Consider the following 25,620-nt stretch of genomic DNA (forward strand, 5'->3'; position numbering starts at 1 on the left):
TAAGCCTGTTTTCACTGATTTACTGTTTGAAGTGTTGCACAAATACTTTACACATTGTCTCTAAAGTCAAGCCTGACAGGTCTGTGCCAAGCTACCAGAGAGTGAGCATAGGTTAATTTAGGGTGTACGTCTGCCTTACCCTGACTAGGATTGTGGTTACTGCTTGACTAGGGCTCATACTGCAGTAATATAGGAACCCAATTTCTAACATATTTTATTATGCGTATTGGATCTTTCTTCACCCCTGTAAATTAGCAGTTTTACATTTTCAAGGTGTATTTCATTCTTTAAGTCTTTGACATCAATAATTGACTTCTCCCAACTTCTGGTACGGAAATAGTAGCCAGGAAAAACAAAAGAGCCTCAGTAGTTTCAAGGTTCGTACAGGATCAAAGACAACTCTCACATGGAAAAAGTGTGGTAAAGTGAAGACATTATATCAAAGTGTACAGCATATATTCATGAAAATAGAAAACGAAACCGCATTTGTTTTCAGTTTAAGTACTATGATTTTATTTTTAAATCAATTGCCGAAAACCCCAGTATCTGATTATCTGACATGTGGTTATGATAAGTAAGGATTTATCATTTTTCAGCTATTTCCAATCATTCAGGCAACAGTGTGTGGTCCTTTTAGATATGGCTGGTGTGCTTATCCTACAAAATCAAGGGGGCTATACACTTTACACACAAAAGACATGGATCCGCTGCATTTCTCATCGTTCCACATTCCAGGTTCTGTTAAAGATACAAAAGACATAACATATTTCAGTCTTTTCCAGGATGCCATACAACTCAAGGCAACATTTAAAGTTAAACATCAGAAGAAATCTGCTCCAGAACATTACTGAATCTCCTTGTTGATGTTTGTATCAGATGTTTGCATTACCTGCACTGCGAACAATGGGGCTCAGACCAATCACAACGCCTCATTGCAGCATTGTGATTGGCTGTGGGGAGCCTTGGAGTCCAGGTGCTTCTTGTTTGCACCAGAGAAACCAAGAAGAGGATTGAGGAGAGGTGACTGCCAGCAGGTAAGTGCTTTTTTTTTTTAATCCCTCTTTTTCCCCTTTCTTGCCCACTGCTGCTTCCAGGGAGCAGCCGCCACGCCACATACCAGATAGATAAATGTACAGGTCTGATTGACTATGTAAGTGCTACAAATTTGAACGTTCTGACAAGCCAACAAATGCATGCGATTGTGTAGAAATAATTCCATAGAAGCATGTTCATAGAAAAACATCATGACAACTTGATAATGACGTACACTTGGACTATGCAGATGGAACAGAATGAGAAGACGATACCAAGGGAAGAGGAAACTTGGAAGAATTTCAACTGAAAGACTTATTTAGAGTTTGGTGGCCAAGATACACCAACACACACAAGGCAGCTAGCTGCTACAATGCCATAGTATAAGTGCATTAGAGCCTCTGGGAAGAATTGACTTTTCATTCACACAATACAATGCAGTCTGGCAATGTGCTGTGCTGTGGTGTGCTGCGTGAAAGGGAGAGAACAGAAATGCGCCATATATACTAAGATATGTTGCACTACTGCTCTCTCACAGCGCTTGCACACAGTTTGCTACCTAGCATCACTCCAGTCACCTGCTTTATAAGCAGGATTGTTTTTGTGCAGGGAGGAATATCTTCCTGCACAAAAACAATCCTTAGAAGCACATTCCCCAGGTATACTAATGTTTGTAAATCTGCGTTTGCATCAATACATGAGGAGATGCATTGCAATGTCGATGCTCCAAACATTTAACGCCTACCCAATGCAAAGTATAACAAAGCAAAATTATGCACTCTGTTGGGGTACTTTCTATTTACTAAACCCTGCAAAGTCACACAAATCATCTTTGCATGGCTTAGTAAATGCCAAAAAGGATTTTGCCTCAGGGCTGAGCCAAAACATGACATAACTCGATGCAAACATTAGTAAATCTGGGCCTGCGGCACTTATGTTATGACCGGTGTGATATATGTGATGTTTTGACAGAGTATCTTATCTTCCAGACTCTATATAAGGCTCTGAGATTTTAGCAAAACCATTCAACTCACTACTGGTATGATTTGCTATGACTTAACAGGCATTAACAAGCACTTACTAAATCAATGTCACCACTCCTGGGGAGAGAGAGTGAGGGTAAAAGGACTTGGCTGAGCAAGAGTAGGAGTGAAACTAATGAAGATTACAGAAAAGTAATCTGACATTACAGCATCGTTTCTGTTTCTTTTTCCCTCTTTACCTATTGAGGCTATCACAGGTAGTTTAAGGCATTAATTGGGCAGGACAATATATCATCAGAAATGTTTTATCCTTTTTTACTGTTAAGAGAGATTAGTAAGTAACAGTACTCTGAACTGGAAACCTGTAAGCTAAAATGTTTAACAAAATTGTTAGGATAGCCTATATTGATGCCCTACATATATCAAAAAAGATAATCTATGTGCTACCATTTAGGAAGGAGAGCGACACCTTGTTAAATGAACTGCAACAGCAGACAGTATTGGTGTACTTGGTGCATCATAAGCCATAAAAATCGCTAAGTGTACCCACTGACTCACAGTGTCTACAGATGGCTTGAGACTCGGATGAGAAGTGCTACAAGAAAAAAAACAGAGTCACATTTGCATAATTTAGCTATCCTTTTTCAGGTATTCCTTGACCGTCCTACCCAGGTCCAAGGTACGTGGTACGTAAAGAAAGTTCTTCATCAGATAAAGAAGGACAGAAGAAGGGAAGAAAGATTTCTTGGTTATGATGGCATTCAGAAGTTACTTTCTGGAGAAGAGTCTGTGAAAGATGTAAAGGAAGATCCTTCAGAAAAAATTGAAGGTATGACTCTCAATTTGAAAGCACACCAATCTCTTCTAATCTTTGTGGAGCAGTTATTGAGATTAAAGAAACGACATTGATAGATAACAATTTTATGGACGCTTCCTCTAGTGATTCAGATGGCAAGTACTGTTAAGCCCTTCAAAACAGATGGTGATGGTATAGTGTTCTGGCCTCTAGGGTAGGCCAAGTCAACACCATTTAGTAGGCAAGGAGCCAACTCAGGTAGGGGACCTATAATCTCCAAAGGAGGATTAAATGCTGAAATTACACGAAAGATAGAGGATTATAGAATAGCAGACTCAGGTCTTTACAACCTGAACAATGCATCAAGGGGGGGCAATATTTATTGTATGATTTTAAAGTGGAGGGGCTATGAGCCTGTTGTGTTACTTATACAAACTTCTGATTAAGACCCAATCTACAAAAACCTAATCTCTCACAAGCCAATCCTTCAATTTAGGCCGGTCAGGGTAAATTGAGGAAGGCTCAAAAACCTCAATGGAGATGGATGGTCTGTGAGTGTTCAGCCATTGTACAGTCAGCTGCTTGAGAGAGGAAAGCCAGAATTTACTGGTCCAGTAAGGAGTTATGTGAATTACTTGACAACTTACCCTGCAAAGCTTGAACAAAATCTTTCTAATTGAGGGAATTGAGGCAAGGAATATGGGAGTCCAAGAGGTCAAGTAGATGACAGAGCATCATAAGCTAGGACCTGCAGATCCCTTTCTCTGGAAAACAAATTGGGGAGTTGGGCATCTCTTGAGTTGGCAAACAGATCTTTTACATGTTACCTGAACCCCAGACATACCTTCTGAAAACAACCAAATGACCATGAAGCAACAGGTTAATGCTGTCTCCTCTGCCGCTTCCACATCCTCTGCATTCTCCACAAGATCTTCTGATGGATCTCCGTCTCCACCAGGAAGATGGCCTCCCGAGCCCTCATCTCTAGCCGCCTTGGTTACGGCAACGCACTCTATGCAGGAACCACCAAACAACTCCTAAACTGCCTCCAGACTATCCAGAATTCAGCAGCAAGACTCATCCTCAGACTTCCCAGAAGAACCAGCATCACACCTCATCTCAAAGCTCTCCACTGGCTCCCTGTCCAAGAAAGATGCCTTTTCAAACTCCTCACACACTCCTACAAGCCTCTCAACAATCACGGACCACCCTACATCAACCAGCAAATGACACTCCACCGACCAATAAGAGAGCTATGCGCCTCCCCCCTCACCCTGACCCACATCTCCCGCATCCATCAGAGCCGCTGTGGAGGGTGTGTCTTCTCCTACCTCACGCCATGTCCTGGAATGACCTCCTACTCCACTCACACCCCTCCCCATCGCTTGAAGACTTCAGGAAAAAGTTCAAGACTTGGCTTAGACTGAGTTTCACAGAAACCCAGCACCTGGAGGCCCCCTGGGGTGACAAGTTGTGCTCTACAAAAACCTACTGATTGATTGACTGATTCCCCAAAGTCCGATTTAATGTGACATGCACCCAGGCGGCTTCCTTACAGGTTGTCCACCTGCTTCCCCCATCCTTTCAGGTACCCTGGCCTACAGCTGCTGCAACTAACACAGGAATCAGACTCCCTGTTAAGAGGTATTAACTCTCTCGGGAGGCAGAAACAAAGGCCTGCCAGTGTGGGAGGTATCACCTCCCTCTATGAAAAGATGGCTAATGACATGGCACATCAATGCAGTGAGCTTCCAAGTACCCACTGCCTCTCATATGCAATCAAGCTTCTTCCCAGAGAAAGGGAAAGTCACCCTCTGCCCATGTACATTTACATCCTGGGCAGCCAGGAAAATTAGATAGTCAGGAGATGTACATCTCTAGAAGGCTGGCCACACCCATAGGGTGGGCAACCTAGTCTATTTAGCAAGGAAGAGTTTTGCCATTTTTAAAAGTGGCAGAATACAGGCTTCTGAATAGAAAAGGTGCCACACTCCACAGAAACTGGTCACCTCAGTGTCAGATTAGCTGATGGAGCTGGTAGCCCCTTGGGTATTAGCTCCCACACCCATAACGCCACAAAATATAGGGTTTAAGAGGCTCCACTGGCACCAGAATCTCAGATCTGCTTGAATTGCAACCAAGGACAAAGAAGAGACCCTTGCCTGTAACTTCAGGACCTGCACAAAGCAAAGGCACGATACCCTGCATCAGCAGCAACCATCCTGTAACTGCATGACCATGTCTCATCCTGGACCAGAGACTGGCTCCTAAGGAAAGAGAAACCTCTCTGCAAGCCAATTCCAGAACTCTCTTGGACCAGAAGTACTTCTCACCTGCAGTCTGCAGTCAAATCACACTCCCAGAAGCAAAGAATTATGGGCCACCAGGACTGCCAAGGGAACACCCAAAAGTAAATGGTCTAGTGCATTGTGGGGAATGTGGTCCTGACCTCCAAAAGGTTTCAGGTGGCTTCAGTTTTTCTCCTGACTCCAAGACATCACAGTAACCGAAAACTGTGTTTGCTACTACCAAGGCTTGTTGGTGACCAGTCAGGCTACCACTACCTTTGTTCAACGTTGTGCCTCAAGGTACATCCACAGTATTTTCAACCTGCTGCCTCAGTTTCCCTGTTGTCAAGTTTTGCATTCCTTTCCACACCAGCGCCATCCAAGCAGAAAAATCAGCACCTTGGAATTCCACGTTCTGCACCAGGAACAGCCAGGACAACTCTCCACCGAGGCCCTATGAGCAAGGCAAAATTCAACTGACTGTCGGAGCCTGGTACTGGGACACACATCCCCTTAATCCCGAGTGTATCTAGTGTGTCTTCCCATTGACCGCATCATTATCGTTTAGCAAGTGTTAAATGCACTGATATTTTTTGTCTCAAAATCCATAACTCCGTTTATACTGATCCCACTATCTTTGTTTTGGTGTCTGAAATAATATAAAAATCTGCTCTATTTTTATAAATTGGTGTCAGATTTCTTTTGAGTTGTGTCAATTACTTAAAATTTATTTTGGTACTCTGAAATGCTGAACACAGGTTTCTCTAGTAAAGCCTGACTGTTTTGTGCCACGCTACCAGGGCTGAGCAATGGATTTATTAGTGTGAATCCAAAGGACCTATTTAGGACATTGTTGGTGTACTGCATACTGAATCCTAACAATTCTCACTACATAATACTCCACTTTCCTACAATGAGGAATTGGGGCAGGAGTATCTGAAGACATCTTGCAACTGAAGCCTTTGCTCTGATTGTTTTCTATTTTGCTGAGATCCAAAACTATCATTAACCATCTCAACTTAAGGGACTGTATATCACTTGATTTTGCACCACAGAATCCCATGGCTGAATTATGTCAAAGTATGTTTTGACAAGATGGGATGACTTAAGGTCTTTGACCGTCCCAATGTCATAGTGAAAGGTGATGCTGTTTGGACTAATAAGGCTTTCATGGCTTAGAAATTGGATGAGAGAGAATCACATGAATAAAACGAGTCATCTGTAAGAGGCTCTATGTCTTGTTAACATTCTCTTCGTTCACAGATCGTTCACAGATCCACCGAACCACCATTGTTTTTTATGGACTCATTTGAGGTTGAACGTGATGCATCTTCTGTTGGCCATCTCTAAGCGGAGTTTGAACTGTCTTAACCTTGTACCATGTAAATGCAATCTTGTGTCAACTCAGGACACTTTGCAGTTCGTTGTGTTTTGTCCTTTTCATAAAACTTTGCAGAAGTCTTTTATTCTCCCACTGTTGGCTGATAAGCATTTTAAACGAGTGAGACATGTGTTGTTGCACTTACAGTTATCACCCATTTTTAGTACCTGTGTTTATGTGGCTCATTATCTGAGTCTGATTATCAGATTGAGGAATTAATTGTGAATTGATTGATGTATTGTTCTTTTTTTATTGATGTCTTTTATGGTTTTATTCTGTTTGTGACTGATAAAGATGAATTGAATTGGTATAACGTATGCCAGTTCCAGAATTTTGAAATTTATGCCATTCATAGATCATTGAGTGACCCATTTGTGAAAAAAAACTCAGTATGATAGGGCTAGCATTTTGTCATGGTTGGCATCCTCCTATATGCTAGGTCGATAACCTTTATGCCAAAACTACCTCCATAGTGCTAGTACACGCATTCAGGCACTGTTGTCCTACGTTTCAAACAAACGGATCGACCCTGGAAAAGAAAAGTAATGTTCCTCTAGACCTAATGCGTCTCCTACTATAAGGAAAGCACACAGCTTTGTTAAAATACCCCTCACCCCCCAAAAGGACCCTTGGTGGCATGCTTCATCATCGGGGTCTTCCCGTCCCGCATCGGGGTCTTCCCGTCCCGCATGCGTGTTCCCATAGTACTCAAGAGTTTTGATACAGATCTCTATCTACAAACACTGGTAGACAAGAATTTGTGCCAAAATCTTGCAAGGCTCGTGTATAGAGGAAATATTTTTTATTTCTCCTTGTATTTCTTAATTGTATGTGTGCTACATTGTAAAGCACACATACAAAGTAGAAAAACCTTAAAGAATTGGTTTATTACTTGAAGATTCCTTTCTAGTACAAAACCTATGCTTCAGAGAATGCATAAACCCTTGCACTTTGGCACAAAGGTATGTGATTTGGCACATGGCTGTCAAATGTGTGCCAACACACGAGGAGAGAAAAAATGAAACGTCTTAGTAAATATGATACTCTTTTTTTCTCTCTCCAATTGACGCACGGTAGCGCACCAACTTTGGTGCAGCAATACTTTATACCAAAAAATAGTACATTTGGGCCTCAATCTCACAAACTCACAAATTCTCACTCACTACCTACCATGGACTCTCGCTCACTTTCACTCATACACACATGCTTACATATACAGACACACTTGCTCACACAAGCACAAGCTCTCTCTTAAAAACACTCTCACACACATTTTTTACATTTTTACATACCACATCTGCCACCAAAAATCCCATTTCAGCTTAGTTTGCTCCATTTCTCATTACATTAATAGTGAAAAATTCAATATTATTCACTATTATTATAATGAAAACCGGCAGAAAATTAGGAATGCAGACCTTCCCTGTATTCTTGGCACTGATTTTTCCACCTCTGAGGCCAGGGGTCTCGAAAGCAGTGCCAGGGGTTGCAAGGGACAAGCCAAGGGTCGCAGCTGCAATCCCTGGTGACCCCTAAATGACATCCAGTTTTTTTTTGGCTATTAGGTTTATTGGTCTGGAGAATTTTGTGAAGCATATTTTATTGGCAAAGATTATTAAGCATCTCTTAGGGTTATACTCCCCTGGAATCAAGTTGAATTCAGGCCCTTTGTTACATTTTAGACCTTGAATTTCTTTACACTATATCTGGGAAGAACCACTTATATGGGGCCTCCATAGCCGTGTTCTCTGATTCTTTATGAGCAAATAAAAGTGGTAGCAGACTTTTTTTTGTAAATGATTTTTCTGAAGTGTGATATTCCATCATCTGTCCGTATATTTACATTTATATTTGATTGTAGGTTGCTTGTGCCATTTGTGACTAGACACAAGAATTCTGAATCCAGGGTCACTGTTCCATCTATTAGAGGTGCCATTGTGACATTTCAAATTCCTTTTTCTTGAGTTAGGTTATTGTACCCGTAAATGAAATTGGCTTACTAGTTGAGGGGGGTGAAACCCTACTCGAGCAGTAGCCTCAATTTCTGTTAGGGAGAAACACACAAACCCCAAATTAACCTACGCTTAGCCCCCTGATAGCTTGGCACAGAGCAGACAGGCTTAAATTAACAGGCAATGTGTAAAGTATTTGTGCAACACTTCAAAAAGTATAACAGTGAAAACTCCAGCCAAAAAGATTCCACACCAAGTTAGGAAAATAGCTATTAATTTAGTAAATAAAATAGGAGCAAAACAACAAAACGTTATTGAGTACAGCCAGTGATATTGAATTTTAAAGAAATAAGTGAAAATACTACAATATAGCACTAAGCACCAGACAAAGTTCAGGCCAACTGCAATGGAGCAAGTACAGGCTACAGGGACCACATTGATCCCGCCAAGCAAAAGTAGTTTAGTCCAGGTTGTGTCAACATCGAAGATCCTGTCGATGCAGCCAAAGTGATGGTTGATGTCAAAGCAATGCTTCAGAGTTGATCCTCGCATCGGCAGCGATGCGCTGGCACTAATCAGTGCATCAGCGTCAATGTATCGGCTCCCATGAGTGCCAGGGCTGCCATGCAGAGTTTTCGTCATCGTTATTAAGGCTGTCATTGACAGAGATGTCATTATCTCGAGTTGGGTGAGCGTCGCGCAGTGCTGGCTCTGAAGGCGATGCATCGATGTCGACCCTTGCATCAGAGGAGATCTGCCAGTTCTGATCAACAAGCAGAGGCGATGCACCGGTTCTGATCCACACAATCAATTAATCAATCAATCAGTACATTTGTAGAGCGCACTACTCACCCGTGAGGGTCTCAAGGCGCGGGGGGGTGCTGCTACTGCTTGAATAGCCAGGTCTTGGGAAGCCTCCTCAAGGTTAGTAGGGCCTGGGTCTGCCATAGGAGGATGGGGAGGGTGTTCCAGGATTTGGCAGCGAGGTGGGAGAACGATCTGCCGCCGGTGGTCGCTCTTCAGATACGGGGGACGGTGGTGAGGGCAAGGTTGGCGGAGCAGAGCTGACGGTTCAGGGTGTAGAAGGTGAGTCGTCTGTTGAGGTATGCCGGTCCGGTGTTGTGGAGTGCCTTGTGTGCGTGGGTGAGGAGCTTGAAGGTGATCCTCTTGTTGATGGGGAGCCAGTGCAGGTCTCTCAGGTGTGGTGTGATGTGGCTGTGGCGCGGTATGTTGAGGATCAGGCATGCAGAGGCGTTCTGTATGCGTTGTAGTCGTTTCAGGAGTTTGGCCGAGGCTCCTGCATAGAGGGCGTTTCCGTAGTCCAGCCTGCTGCTGACAAAGGCCTGGGTGACCGTTCTTCTTGTTTCGGTGGGGATCCACCTGTAGATCTTGTGGAGCATGCGGAGGGTGTTGAAGCAGGAAGTCAAGACGGAATTGACTTGCTTGGTCATGGAGAGTGTTGAGTCGAGGATAAACCCCAGGTTGCGTGATTGGTCGGTGGGTGTCGGTGCTGCTGCAAGTGCGGACAGCCACCAGGAGTCATCCCAGGCTGAGAGGGTGGGGCCGAGGATTAGGACCTCTGTCTTGTCCGAGTTCAGCTTCAGATGGCTGTTCTTTATCCACTCGGCTACTGCCTTCATTCCTTCCTGGAGGTTGGTTTTGGCAGTGAGGGGGTCCTTGGTGAGGGAGAGGATCAGCTGGGTGTCGTCTGCACAGGAGATAATGTTGAGGTTGTGCAGTCGGGCAACGTGGGTGAGCGGTGCCATGTAGACGTTGAACAATGTGAAGCTGAGGGATGATCCTTGGGGTACACCGCAGATGAGCTCGTAGGCTTCGGAGCGGAAAGGGGGAGGCGGACGCTCTGGGTTCTGCCAGAGAGGAAGGAGGTGGTCCAGTCCAGAGCCTTGTCTCGGATCCCTGCTTTGTGGAGTCGTGTGTGTAGGGTGCGGTGCCAGACAAAGTCGAAGGCGGCTGATAAGTCCAGGAGGATGAGGGCCACAGTTTCGCCGTTGTCCAGCAGGGCCCTGATGTGATCGGTGGTGGCGATGAGGGCAGTTTCGGTGCTGTGGTTGCTGCGGAACCCGGACTGGGATGGGTCCAGGATGTTGTTCTCCTCGAGGTAGCGGGTCAGCTGTTTGCCGGGAGCAGGGAGATGGTCCGGAAGTTTTTGAGGTCCCTCGGATCCGCCTTGCATTTCTTCAATAAGGCGTTGATCTGGGCGTGCTTCCAGCTCTCTGGGAAGGTTGCGGTCTCGAAGGAGATGTTGATGGCCTTGCGGAGATGGGGGTGCGATGGTGGCGCAAGCTTTGTTGAAGATTTCGTGTGGGCATGGGTCTGATGGAGAGCAGGAGTGGATGGTGTTCATGATTTTGATGGTGTCGTCGTCATTTATGTTGGTCCAGGCAAGAAGGGGATCGATGTGGGTGGTGGCCGCGGGGTTTTAGGTGTCGGTGGTTGTCGGGGTGGTCAGTTTGTTAAAGCTGTCATGGATGTCTGCGATCTTGCGTTGGAAGAAGTTGGCAAGGGAGTCGCACAGGTCTTGCGATGGTGGGATGTCGTTGGTGTTGGAACTGGGGTTGGAGAGTTCCTTCACGATGTTGTGCACGTTGTTGTCGAGTCGGTCCTTGAAGGAGGCCCTTTTGGCGAATCTGATGAGGTGCTGGTGTCTGCGGATGGCGTTCTTGTGGGCTGCGTAGCTGTCTGGTGTCTGTTCGCGGTGCCATTTCTTCTCTCGTGTACGGCAGGTTTGCTTGGAGGCCTGGAGGTCTGCGGCGAACCAGCTGGCTTTCTTGTTAGTGTGTCTGTTGGAGGGTTTCTCGATCGGGACTAGAGTGCTGGCGCAGTTGTCGATCCAGCTTTTGAGGTTGCGGGCGTCGGTGTTGGCATTATTGGGGTCGGCGGGTTGGCTTCGGGCGAGGGTGGTGTTTAGCTGGTCTTTGGTGATCTTGCTCCAGTTGCGGCGGGGGATCTGTTGAGTGTGGTGGTGCATGGTGGGTTTCCGGGAGGTGAAGTGGATGCAGCGATGGTTGGTCCAGTGGAGTTCGCTGGTGTGGCTGAAGGTGACGTGGGGGCTTGCGCAGAAGATTGGATGACGCGTGTGGCCGGCGGTGTGGGAGCTGTCTGAGTCCGAGGTTGGCGAGGTTGTCAATCAGGGTGGTGGAGTTGGTGTTGTTGTTGTTCTCGAGGTGGAAGGTCAGGTCTCCGAGGAGGATGTAGTCTGTGGAGGTAAGGGCGTGTGTGCTGACGAAGTCGGTGATGGAGTCGCTGAACTGAGGCCGGGGACCGGGGGGGTCTGTAGACGAGAGTTCCTCTGAGGGTGGTGCTGGGATCGGTGTGGATCTGGAAGTGCAGGTGTTTGGCGGTGCTGAGGGTGTCGTCGGTGCTGGTCGAGACCCTGAGGGTGTTCTTGTGGATGATGGCGATTCCACCTCCACTCCATTGGTGCGGCCCCTGCGGGTGATCTTGTAGCCATCCAGGATGGCTATGGCGATGTTGGGTGCCAAGGAGGCGTTCATCCAGGTCTCTGTCAGAAATGCGACGTCCAGGGAGGAAGTTTCGAGCAGGTCCCAGAGTTCGACGGCGTGTTTGCGTGCAGAGCGGGTGTTCAATAGTATGCATCTGAGATGGTTGCGCCCTGTCACTGTGGGCGGTTTGGTGTCTCGGAGGCTGGTGAAGCTGCTGCTCCAAAAGGAGAAGGGTCCTTTGGTTTGCTTCGGGGCAGCCAGGAAGCAGGTGTGTGGTCGTCCGTTGTTGAGTGTGTGGAGGGTGTTGGCGTCATAGTGGCGTCGGGTGTCCTGGCATTCAAGGGGCCCAGGGGGTTCGGCGCTGGGCGCGGTCCAGGCGCAGACGGGCACAGACGGGAATGTGGTGCAGCCGCGCAGTGGCTGCCATAAGAAGGGGAGGTGGGATGGAGGAGCAGCTGGGAGGCGGGAGCGTGGCGAATGGGCGAGCAGGGGGGCCGGGCCGCAGGGGACGCATCGGCGGGAAAAATGGGCGAGGAGCGGGGCACAGAAGGCAAAGGAGCGGGGCACAGAAGGCAAAGGCAGGGGGCACAAGGCGAGGCAAAAGAAGGGGCACAGAAGGCAAAAGGGGCACAGGGTTGCTAAACAGGACAACAGTAAATAAACAACGGTACAACAGCAATTAAAAGGCAAGACAACCGAGGCAGAGGGGCCTCGAACTTACGGCAGCGGCGGTGGCAGCGAGCACAGGGACCAGGGCACACAGGTGGTGCTGTGCTGCGTGGGGGAGTGACCTGCCTGTGAACTGGGTCAAGGGTCGCTCTCCTCACCGCACATTGACAATGGTGCTGATGCGCCTGTTCTAGTGAGGATGCATGGGTTTTGACTGAAACAAGCAGGCCCACTTCCAAGGATCTAGGACTTGGATGGCCCTAGTTGACAGTACAGACTCACAGATGGCAGAGCCCAGGTGCAGAAGCAGGATATTTGGAAGTCTTTTATGTGCCTGAAATCTCAAATCAAGAGGTCAGCCAACTAGCCCTTGGAATCACTATGGTTTCTGGGGCTCAGGTGATGCAGGTCCAGTCCTTCTCAACCAGACCAGGAGGGCAGCAGGCAGCAGATCAACACAGAAAGAAAGCAGTTCTTCCAGAGCAGCAGTCCAGAGTGGCAGTCCTTCAGCAGCTCAGCAGTCCTTCTTCCTGGCAGAGTATCTTCAGGTCCATAAGTGTACTGAAGTGGTAGGGTCTGAGTTCCATTTCTCAGTGGTGACTTTGAAGTGGGAGAGACTTTAAAGAAGGGTCTTTGAAGTGCACAGAGGTCCTTCCTTCCTTACCTGGCTCCAGACTCATTACAGGGGGGAATGCAGTCCTTTGTGTGTAGAAAGGACACAGCCTATTCAAATTCAAGGTTGTGCCTAGCTCCTCCCTCCATTCCTGCCAGGATGGAGCATCAAGTCACACCTAGGCTACCATTGTATGTGACTGTCTCGGGAATACACAAAGCCCAGCTATCACCCAACCCAGAAATGCGATCAGAGACAGACGGCAGGCACACAGGGCTTAGAGCGAGAAAATGCCAACTTTCAAAAAGGAGCATTCTCAAAATTATAATGATAAATTCAACTTTGCCTTTAAAGGGAATATATCATTATAATTCCATAGGTACCAAGCATGACAGATCTATTCCCTCTCAATTAGCAATTACAGTTTATTAAATGTAATAGGGAATTCCCAATGTTATCCTATTAGGGGGTAGGCCTTGCAGTAGGGAAAAACAAATTTGGCTGTTTTTCACCATCGGGACATGTAAAACTTAAGAGTGCATGTCCTACCTTTTAGCTACACCGCACTCTGCCCTATGGGCTACCAACGGCCTAACTTAAGGGTGGCTTATATGTAATACAAGGTGAGGTTAAGGCTTGGGACGGGGTTTTACATGTCAAATCAAAATGTTTTAAAGTGCTACCTAAGTGGGTGGCACAATAAGTACTGCAGTCCCACCGGTGTTGTGCTCATAAAAAACAAGGGCCACCCTACTCACAAGGAACCAGGGTATATATTAAATATCCAGAGACAATGGTACCTGTGGAAAAATTGAAACAATAACAATGGTACTGATAATAATGGTAATAGTTAAGCACAATGGCATGGGTAAAGATGCACAAGCACAGAAGAAGAGTCCAAAAGCTCAAAGAATAAAATGCAATATTGTTAATGGCAAAATTGATATTGAATGAGGAAAAAAGTGTGAGGTTTCCCAAGTAAAATTAGAACCTATATACAAAAGTGACAAGTTGTGACATACACTGAGGTTTCAAACATACAAAAACGACCATCTGGTAAATATACAATATTTATTCACAGCCTTCAGTAACACTGATGAAAGATGAGTTCAATGGTTCATTTTAGAAGCGTGTCGGCAGCGTTTTGACTTTACAAACAATAGGAGGTCTCATCAGGACCTAACAATGAGAGACACCTGAAATCAAATAATTAAAAAATGGGGGATTCAGTGGTCTGAAAAAAAACAGAAACTGCAAAAGACTCAAAAGGGTATTGGGGAGGGTAATTACTTACATGGGGTCCATTTGAGCGGAGACAAAAAGGGTATACATAATGGTTAACTGAGATTATTTGAATCTAGTTAGGGAACTGTCCAGAACTAATGGTGGTAAAAATTCACCCCTGTAAGTGGGAGTGGGTCTGACAGTCTTTCCTGTGTGTATTCATGAACACATCCGTGATCAGTGACGAATTGTCAGGTGGGAATCCTTATTGGTATTTTACTTCTAGAGGGTTAAGGAAAATATGGATGAGCGTATAAAACAGTGATCTTATACTTTTACTGCCAAACTGAAGGGTTTAAAACTCCCGATATACAAAAATGGCAACAACTCTTACTGCTAGTGAAGAATGACGGAATTAATTTGCATCAGGGAAGTAGGCCACTTAGTCAGTCGAGCAGCATGCTAGTGGGAATGCCGCTTGTCGGAGGACCACTTCAGTCTGCCTCCATCTAGGTAATGACCTGAATGCAGTGCGCGGCTCCCATAACTAGTTATGGAATGGGCCACATGACATGGCTAGACTTTACTTGCGATTGAGAGTGCTGATCTGGCTAGAGCTTACTTGGAATCAAGAGTGCCGATCGTCATTACTCTCTGTGCTTGATGGAGCTTGCCAGAGAAGTTTCTATTGTTGACTAAAGTTTTCTTTTTTTTGGACCACGCGTGAACGGAACAGTCAAAAAGAGGGGCATTTAATGTACACGCCCTGGGTATATGGTATACCACTCTGCAAAGGGCTTATAAGCAAATTAAATATGCCAGTTGGGCATATGACAATTAAACCATGTTTAGGTGAGTGAGTATGAGCACTTTAGCACTGGTAAGCAGTGGTAAAGTGCACAGAGTCCTGCGGCAAACAAAAACAAATTCAGCAAAATTGAAGGCAAACGTTTGGGGTAAGACCACCCTAAGGCAGGCAGGTCTAATAGGGAGCAATGTGAAAGGATTGCTGCGAACCATGCCACCTTGCTTCATCATAATCCTCACTGTCAGCCCCTCATTTAACATGTCTTTCATTGAAGTCTACAAGTACTGTATTGAGACCAATTTCACACTTTTTACTATTGTTTTTTGGGTTTCTTCAAAAGACTCAATTTTTTCAGATTGCAAAGGTATTCCAAGAGGTGCATATATGTTATCGACGAAAATGTCTGGTTAGGAGAAAGCCTTTGAGAGATTAATTCCATACATAGGTCAATAATGCAGCTAATTTGGAGTCTACTTTTTTCCTGCTGCATCTGTTTGCAGTTTATGAGGCATGTTAGATGGAGTTGTTATATAGCCATGAATCCTCTAGAGCTATAATTGAGTAGAAAGTCAGTGCTGTCTAGCTAACACAGTTTGCTTGAAATCGCTGTTGTTGTACTTGACTCTCTCTACAAAGCACCCCGAAACCTTTTGCCTTCACCCTCCCTAAAGCTGGCCTACACCTCATTTGCATATTCAATTTACTTCTAAGTCCCTAGTATAGGGTGCTATATTTACTCAGGGCATGTAAATGATAATGATACAACTATGCCTGCAGCACTCATAGTGCCATGCATTAATGTAGCAATTTAAAACATGTCTCAGCCGTGCCATTACAGCGTATTGAGCAAATTTAAAGTGCCAAACCTGTCAAAACGAAGACCTAAACCATCCTCTTTAATGCATATGTCACCCCTAATGGAGGTGCTAAACAGTCAGTACAGAAGGGTGCTTTGTATTTAAAAAGTATGACATTCATTTTTAAGTTTACGTGTCCTGCAGTGAAAAACTCGTAAATTCATATTTCACTACTGTAAGACCTACCTCTCTGTTAAGATAATATTGGGTTAACTTATTATATTTAATAAGTGCTACCTTTTGATTGGGAACTGGTGGATATGTCATGTTTGGACTCCAAAATATTGTTATTTAAAATTCCTTTATATGGTAAAGTCTGATTTTCGATTAACATTTTTAAAATGTCACTTTTAGAAAACTGTCATTTTCCTGCACTAAACTTATGGAGGCCTACTCGGATTTTCCATTTACCTAGACCTGTTATTTGCTCCCCCATCAGGAATGCCTATTAGGCCAATACAGTGAACAATAGGATGTGGGTATAGCGAGGAGAGGGCCACCCTGCCAGATTTGCTGTGTGATGAACTGTTCTCTGCCCCCACTTACATTTCAAAGGGCTTGCCTGCAGCACACAGAGGAACCTGGCACTAGTATTTTTTTAATCCCAGATTTATTGGAATCTTTGCAAGGAAAGGGAGGAACTTTCCAGAACTAGATGTGGTGGGGAGATGGGGTAGCCTAGAAGATTTACCCACTTCAAAGACTAGCACCAGGTATAAATATTGGACCCTCAGAGCAGCTCTTCAGTACACTCCTGGACCTGGGAACATTACAGAAGAGGGACTGCCTTGTTCCCCAGAGGACTGCTACCCTACTGCTTGAAACCTGCCTTATGCCCCAGAGGACTGCCATGCTGCTTGAGGCCTACCTTATTCTCCGGAGGACTGACCAGCTATCTGCCATTGAAAACTGAACCATCTCACTATATACCAGACTACCTTTGTGACTCAAGGTTCAGTTGGCTGACCTCCTGGAATGAGCCACAGAGATAAAACAAGCACAAGAGATCTTCCTGCCACTGCCAACTGGCCTGCTGCAACTGGACCTGCCTAGGCCAGCAACTGGGTCTACCTGAGCACTGCTGGCCTTTGCTAGAGTGAGTCCTTCCTAAGGTGTTGGATCCTTGGCTGGCATCATAGTGCACTACCTTATTAGAAAGTAATAAATCCTGAAGTTATGACCTCTTAGCAACAGACTTTGAGATGGTAACATTTTCAGTGCGACTAACCTGGTCCCGCGCTCCATTGTAGTTGGCCTGTACTTGTGACTTTCGCTGGTCCAGCACGACCAAATGACTTCGAGTGGCACTTTGTACTTTTAGGTGCTATACATACCTAAAACTTTAAAATTGCATATTTCTGGGTTCTATATTTGATCTCTTTGTATTCATTAAACTTTACTGTATTTTCTTAATCGGTTTGGGATTATTCTTGTGTTGTGTTTTCATATTTTTAGTGTTTGTGTGCTGAATAAACACTTTCCATGGTGCCTCTAAGTTAAGTCTGGCTGCTTTTTGTGCAATGTTACCAGAGGATTAAGTAAAGGTTAATTTAGTGGCATATGTGGTTCACCCTGACAAGGCTTGTTGTCATTGTTAGAGTAAGGCTGAAACCCTATCAGTAAATAAACCAATTTCTTATACCTGTGATGATCCAGGAGATCAAAGATTGGAATTTGGAAGCTAATCCTTTCACCCCAGAGGTTGGTTCTTGTGTTATTTGTCAGGTGGTTGTGTTTTCCTGGAGCTGTTTACATTAGGCCATTGGGAGTCCAGTGGGGGAATAGAGCTGCGGATAAACTGTTCTGACCAGTGTAGTTGTTGAACATTAATTCTTCATTTTGCTTCCCAAACCTTTCAACCTTCTGGTTCGCTGACCTGCCTACATCTGCTGCTGATGCCGTCAATACTGCTGACTTCGTTCAACCTGATATGGCTCTGCTCAATTGTGTTCCACTCAGTCTTGCGAGGTGGCCAGTGGTGCTCCACAAATTGCCAAATGAGTGTCAATGGTCAAAATGAAGGCACACATGTGGATACATGTGAGCACTAAGGACACCAGTCAAGCAGGAGTTGTGTATTGGAGTCTGCATAGTGATGAGGGGACCAAGGGGGTATTAACAAAACTACCCATGGAGGGCCATTTTTGCTAGTTTTTGGCTGACATCCAGCATTGTTCCAATCCATATCAGGCTCTCTTATTAGGTGTCCAGCTGACAGGCACCATATAGCTAGGTGTCAGGTGACACTCATCACACACCCATTCCTGTGCATTTCTCCACCATCCCCACTACTGTACTGGAATCTAGACCCGCACTTTCTGTGGGTTGTGAGGGACTTGTGAGGAGATGACATTAGGACAACAGTCACAGTGTGCTGAAAAATCCAGAAGGAAGGTAACCTGGCCAGGCAAGGGAGGCCTGAGCTAGGACATTTATAAATAACACATGCAACAAGCAACAAAGCGCAAACCGCCAGCTTGGGAGGCTTGACAGGACAGACACTACCAATCTAGCTGAATTAGGGACTAACAGTATACAATATTATAATCGGGGCAGTTACTGTGTGGTATTCTAGAAGAAATACCATTAATTTGAATGAGTGAGTTCTCACTTACTGTCAAAGTTGAATTGCAGGCAGGGCTCCCGTCCACCTGAATTGTTGGGTTCTCGCTGATTCCATTTCTGGAAGTCCCACGAAGAGCCATCCGTCCACATGAAGGACCTATCCTGCAGATGGAGATTAAAAACACATATTTACTGGAATCAGATATGTGTTTGTAGATATTTAGGGTCATCCTTCTTTTGAAACCTCCCTAATCAGACCAGTGTGCCATTGCAATGTCAAAAGTAAATGAAACATGAGCCTATTGGCTGTTCATAATAGTTAAACTTATCTTAATGTGGTCCCAAGGTTCCCAGTTGAAGGCTTAAACCATTTCACCAAACTTTGTAATCTGGTCCTACTAAGCAGCATTCTAAACTGGCAAACTCCATGCTTTGATCAGACAAAGCTGTAACTATTTGTCTGTTGTAGATTTAGCAGTGCTTCATTGAGCTAGTGCTTGACAGTGGAGGACACCTGGGGCCTGACACTTATTTTTAATCATCAGATAATTCCCGAGAGCAAGAGAGGGAAAAACAAACAAACAGGAAAGAAGGAGGAAGAGAAAGAAGGGAAAACTGCTATCAAGAGAGAGTGCAGGAACTTGCAAGAGTGAGATGAACGGGCAAGGAGTGCCTAGTAGTGGATTAAAGAGGCCTGAGATAGATTCCGGACTACGCAGGCTTGGTCTTTGATGTGCTAACATTCAATAGCCCCTACTGCAAACTTCTGAGAAGTGCTTGTGGCACCAGCACTCATTATTTTACCAATTATGCACTGGATAAAGGGCTTGTACACGATGCACCATTGCCGAAATGGAAAATGAAGACAGGATTTGAATAGAAGTTACTGGAAATAAAATAAAGACGAGGGCTGGAAGTACTGAACTCATCAGGGAGGTAGGATTTTCTACCATTAAGTGCAAATGACTGTAAAATTTGTAAAGTAAAAATAAACAAAGGAAGGAAAAGAAGATGTGACAGACAGCAAGGCTTCATGCAATACGTTTCTGGGAACTGCCTACCCATAACTACTTTGGCTCCTTCAATCTGCAGAGAGGCAGACATGGGTGAAGGGGTAATATATTGCAGGACTACTTTTCAAAAATTAGAGATGGAAGTGGGAGTAGTATTCAGCTTAATGCTCAAGTGTGTGAAATAATCACATTTACAATGACGTGGAGCTGCTAAACATCAGAGAAATAGAACTGATGGTCTGTGACAATGATTATGAGTTAGGTGTAGTGGTAATTAGCACATGAAAGGGTAAATAGCGCATGACTTTAAAGAATCGTCTGATGATGAGTTAAAAACTGTACGTGATATTAATGCATGTGTTAAATGCGAAATGTGTGTTATACTTATAATTTGAGGATTTATATAGCTCGGCTTATCACCCTTAGGGTATCTAGGCACTGTCCATGGGCACGGGGGAGATTAAGTGATCTGACCAGAATTACTGGATGTTGAGCCGACGCTGAGACGCGAACCTGGATCCCCTGCTCCTGAGTCAGCAGCTCTGGCCACTGCACCACATCCTCTCCCTCCCTGTTATTCAGAGCATGTGATAAATGCTGCACCCAATAAATAGCATGTGTACAAAATATCAGAAAGTGTCCATTTTCAGCCATTGAAAGTTCCTGAAGTGAGGACAAAAGGACCTTAGGACACCCCAAAAGTACAACTCCTTCCTGTGTGGTAGTGTGCAGACATTCATTTTGTGCAGGCAAAACACAATGAAGCAAGAAAAACAGAAAATACTGCCATCCTCGGGTATCATTCAATCATCACAATTAGAAACCTGCCAAACCTTGCCATCATGGGACCAGGCCGGGAAAAGAAGTACAAGTTTATGGATCCTGAGCAGGAGCTCATGGCTAAAGAGATGGTAAGACACCATGATCATCTAATGTGCCATCTCAAGCTGAAGATGCCACCAAAAACAAAGAAAAGCATGTTTAGTGAGCATGTTTGTTGAAAAAGAAAATCGACAAAATCAATACTGAAACAACATCTTCACTAGATGTTAAGAATCTTAAAAACTGTTTCTAAACCTTGAAATTCTGTGTACTTAAGTGAGTTGCCAAGCACAAGCACTAAAGAATAGCACCTGATGGTAGTTCTCCACCTCAGCTGTACCTCAAGATGGGCAAAGAACCAATAATGACCATCCTCAACATCTCTGGAGTGGAGGACATGAAAGAAGTTCTTGAAGTCAGAGGAATCCAAGTTAACAGTCATGAGAGTCATAATGGAATTACAGGCGGCTGTTAAAACATTGACTTAGCAGAGAATCCTCATCATTGTGAACAGTAGCCAATGTAATTTGTTACACATATTCACATTGATCCTTGTATATGTCAGAGGGGCTAACAACTCTTTAGAGTTACTGCTGACAAGTATAAAGATTGGGCTACAATAATTATAATGCACTCTAATATTGATGATGAAGGATTAATTTGTTTGCACAGTACCTTAAGTTAGATGTTTTTCCACAGTATGACTAAAGGTGGAAGGAGCGCACTTCCTGGCATTCCAGCACACTAGCCCAGATGCATTGTGGTAAATGCAGTGCGTGATAACACTCACTTCAGTTGAAAAACTTCAGTGTTCACCATTGTTTGTGCAGTCAGTGCTGGGTATCTCTAGATGTTTCAGGATTGTTGACCTTCTACAGAAGAGATTAACAAGTCAACTTTGAGGATGCTGGCAATGCTGCTCACAGACTTCTCAGGTTTAGTACCACTCCCAGAGCATAGGTACATCCCGGAGCTCGTCAGCCCAATAACTCAGCAAGGAGCCAATCACAAAAAGAGTACAGAAAACACTGCCTGGCATACCAGCACACAATTAGCCCAAATGCTTTGTTTTATTGCATTGGATCCCATAATTGTGCTCCAGGGTATCCGTCTAGAGGAAAATATGTTTGGTATGGTGCTTATATTGAGCCTGTGTATCCTCTCGATCTCAAGCGGTCTCATGTTTATGTGTTCCAGTCTTACTCTGCCCCCAGCCCAGGTGGAATACCACCAGCCCTTAACAAGGAGGACCCAGCCTTCTGGGTCACTCGGCTTGGCCCGCTTTACTTATCCATCCTAGAAAAGAGCTCCGTCTCAGCCTCATGGCGGGGATCAATTCTCGCTCCGATCATCAAAGGCGGCGACAAAAAATCTCCATGGAACTACCACTTGATTGCCTTAATTCATGATGAAGCGAAGTACTTCGCAGGTATACTGCTGGACTCCCTACGATCATGGGAGTCAAACTCAATTATACCACCAAATCAGACTGGATTCACAAACAACACCGGGACAACTGTTAATCTTATTACACTCTCCCTCTTGATCGACCATGCCGAATCCAACACTAGCCCCGTATACATGGGGTTTATAGACTACAAATATGCCTCCAACAGAGTCAACAGAAGGAAACTGTGGCAGAAACTCTCCTTGCTGAACATTCCAAACAGCCTACTTAGGGCTTTGCAGCTTTTGCACCATGACACATGGGTCTGGATTAAGATCGGGGACGGCTCACGACTGTCAGACCCATAGCAACAGTAATAACGCAAGGCCTCAAGCAAGGCTGGGTCCTTGCTCCTATGCTTTTTAATCTATTTTTGTCCGAACTCTATGCAGTTCTAGACTTAGTCAATTCATATCCACCCAAATTGGGTAGCCTTTGTTTATCCAACCTACTCTACGCTGACAATCTGGTTCTTCTTAACCACACAAAGATTGGCCTACAACGTCTCCTGATTTCGACCGCCATATATTCCAACAGGAATGGGTTACAGATAAACAAAAAGAAAGCCAAAATCCTTGCGGTCCGCACATCTGGGACCAAAAATACGGTATAGTCCCCAAACCAGGTAAGAATAGAAGCAACGAGATGTCACAAGTACCTAGGCGTCCTCTTCAACAACAATGGCAGGTATGTGAATCAGCTGGCAGAACTAAATTACAAATGTATTGCGCTGTCCTTTGCACTTAGATCCATCTACAAAAGACTAAATGACCCAACACTCACTCCAATCTTTCAAGTGGCCCAGGTACAGGTTATCCTAACCCTAACATATGGGTGTGAGGTTCTAAAAGGGCAAGGCAGCGGGTAATTAGACAAAGCAGTTGCACAAATTTACATAACAATCTTCTAGCTTCCCTCTTACACGTCACCAGCACAAATCAGACTGGAATTCGGCATCTGCAGACAGGCACTGGCCAGTATGGCGGCCTTCCTAATAAGCTGCCACAAGCTTAAGGCATCCAAGAAAAGCAGCCTGGCTCACTACTTATGGATCCAGTTGAACACAAGTCAATGTTCGGCGGGGCATTATTACCTGTCCTGCGGCCTCAGCTCTCTTGGCTTGACAACCTTTGGGATTTACAAGTTAGCCAACATGAATTCAAGAGGCTAGCAACAATCAGCACAAATCAACTTTCCTCATTAGAAGACAGGGCCAGCCTCTCCGTACGGAACAACGGTTGGATGACTCTACGCACTTACCCACAGCTGAAACCCCAGAGCTACCTATCTATCCCTTTTAACGAACATACTAAGCTCCAGTTCCTAAGGCTGAGAATGGGGTTGATTCCCCTGTCCTGTCACCTCCCAAAATGGAAAAGAGACTGTGACCAGGAAACGTGTCGGCTCTGCGGCCAACACAGGGAAGACATAATACTTGTGATATGCTTGTGTCCTAATCTCCTAGAAGACACATGGACCCTATTACGAAGGGGTTGGATTGCAAAGAATATAAGATCTTGCAGAGGAGTAGTTCTGGTGTGCCTTGACCTCTTGAACACTACTCTTAACTAGGCCTTGGTCAGATTTATGGATCGTTTCATTAACAAGCTAGAGGAGGTGAGATGTGCACACGATGGTCGGGCAGACAACCTGACTCCTCACCTCACTGAGATTACCGCCCCCGGTCACTGACCAACAGACATGCTCTAGACCCACCATTAATGCATGACATAAGCTGAGGAGTCTATTTGTCCATACTGTTTTCTCATACTATTTCTCCCCTCTTCTTGGGAAGATGCCAAACTCTCCTCCTTAACTGAACATAATCCACAGTGTGTCATGGACTGTGCATCAAGAAATAGAGCTTTTTATGTCACAATGACTCTCTTTTTCTTAATTCTCAACTGTTTAAACTAGACCTCAGATGGACACTGAGGTCTTGTTTAAACAGTTGATTAGGCTTCCATAACGCTTTTAAATTTTATATCAAAGCTAAGTACTTAGCAATGAGTCTCTGTTATTGTATGTTGTTGCAAGGTTTTTAAAAAAATCACGCAATAAACCAATTTTCAATTTTTACTCTGTCACTCCAGCCTCTTATCCTGTGTGGCTGCGCCATTTGATTGATGGGCTGGTTCCAGCCTCATGCTTCATGGTTTGGTACCAGACCTGGATCTGGTATAGCATGATAAAATGGCTTAATGGTGCAGCATGCATTTCGGTGGCCTGCAGACTGGAAGTGTGAGCTGCTGCAATCAACCTGTTAGGGCTTCACCGGCCCCTGGCTGTTAATGTGGGTATGGCCCTGGATGCAGGTGTGTGAAATTGTATTATTTTCAGCTCAAATAGTCCTTTTTTTGCATTATTGTCTTGGTGTTTGAATTTTCTATTGTTTTACAGCTTTCTTTCATTCCTTACACTATCATGAATTGTTACCCCCTGCTTTTGACTGGAGGTATTTTAGGGTGGTATTTCCAATGGTCTTTAATGACCTTTCATACTTTTAATTGGGTGCTATTTACCATGTTATATTTTTTGCTGTGATAAATAGTACATAAGTTACTTAGCGCATATGTTAAATGGTGCACATGGACTGCAGACATGCAGTATTTAGTACATGTGCTAAATATCACATGCAGGGATTAGATGATTCATTAAAGTGAGGCGCTATTGACCCCTTCATGCAGTAATTACCACTATGCCTAACTTATAATAAGGGCCATAATCAGTGTAATATAACATGTGTTATTTACCAAAACCCATGGTATTGGTTTGTACCCGATGTTAAAGTTTGATGTTTTTTACCACCAAACTCGTAATCCAACCCTGGGTGGATTAATGGAAAATTGTGTCTGATTATTAGAATATGGAAGACTCTTGCAACCAGCATTGAAAGATGAAAGGCATATGGCCGATTTCCTGCCACATTCCTGTCCTTCCTCAAGGAACCCATCGCCAGGAAAACCAAAATGAACAGGACCAGCTTTCTTCACTAAAGAAAGTGAAACGGTTCCCCTTTGAAAGTGACAGCAGATCTGCTGCTCACGGCGTCAAACTTTCACATTTTCATGGTGGCAAACCCCTGATCCATGGCCTCCATGACTCTACACTGCATCCCTTAAAGTCATCTTCCATCCTGCAGCACCTCATGAAGGGCCTGAAAAATATGACCACATTTCTGTCACCCTGATAGAGCCCCACTGTTTCTCCTGAAAGTCATCACATGGCATGGTTCCATATTTTGTGTCAAGACTTGCACATTAATTAATTTATACCCCACACTCACAACAGTTTTACCTTTCTCTCAAGCATCCTTAAGAGGTGAACAAGATTTGTCCCTGGCGCCTATATCTCATTGTTCCCTGTGCCTGTCACCGGAGGCCCAGTGATGTGTGACTGCTTCAAGGCATTCCCTCTTCTGTACTTAGGAAGCAGACTGCTTATTCTCTGCTGTCAGATGTGGCTCTTGAGAGGCTAATTCAGGCAGTGAGTTTTCCATCAAAGACGAATCCATCGTGACCAGAACATCTTGTTGCTTACATTTCTTAGTCTTCCCATCTATCTTAATCATATCATGGCAGGCTCAGCAGACTGTACTGAATGTCCAATGTTTAAGTCTTGATCTCAGTGCAAGGTATTTTCTTATGTTCTGATCGGTCTCATACGAAAATCTTGAGAAATGTAGATCTTGTTTTACTCTTCTCCA

General features: G+C 44.7%; 1 protein-coding gene across 2 annotated transcripts in view; it reads right to left on the minus strand.

Annotated features, from left to right (window-relative positions):
- Positions 1 to 485: 485 nt before the first annotated feature.
- The window catches only part of LOC146831256 (lectin-like), a 107,013-nt gene continuing 81,878 nt past the window's right edge, over positions 486 to 25,620 (minus strand). For both annotated transcript variants that reach the window (XM_085604119.1, XM_085604120.1), the window contains exons 5-6: positions 18,683 to 18,794; positions 486 to 738 (exon numbers count right to left, since the gene is read on the minus strand). In XM_085604119.1, the coding sequence (XP_085460245.1) occupies positions 653 to 738; positions 18,683 to 18,794 (198 nt within the window). In that variant the 3' untranslated portion in view covers positions 486 to 652. The remainder of the gene's footprint in view (positions 739 to 18,682; positions 18,795 to 25,620) is intronic.

This window comes from Triturus cristatus, chromosome 5_1 (genome assembly GCF_964204655.1).
Source record: "Triturus cristatus chromosome 5_1, aTriCri1.1, whole genome shotgun sequence".
In the NCBI taxonomy this organism is placed as follows: Eukaryota; Metazoa; Chordata; class Amphibia; order Caudata; family Salamandridae; genus Triturus; species Triturus cristatus.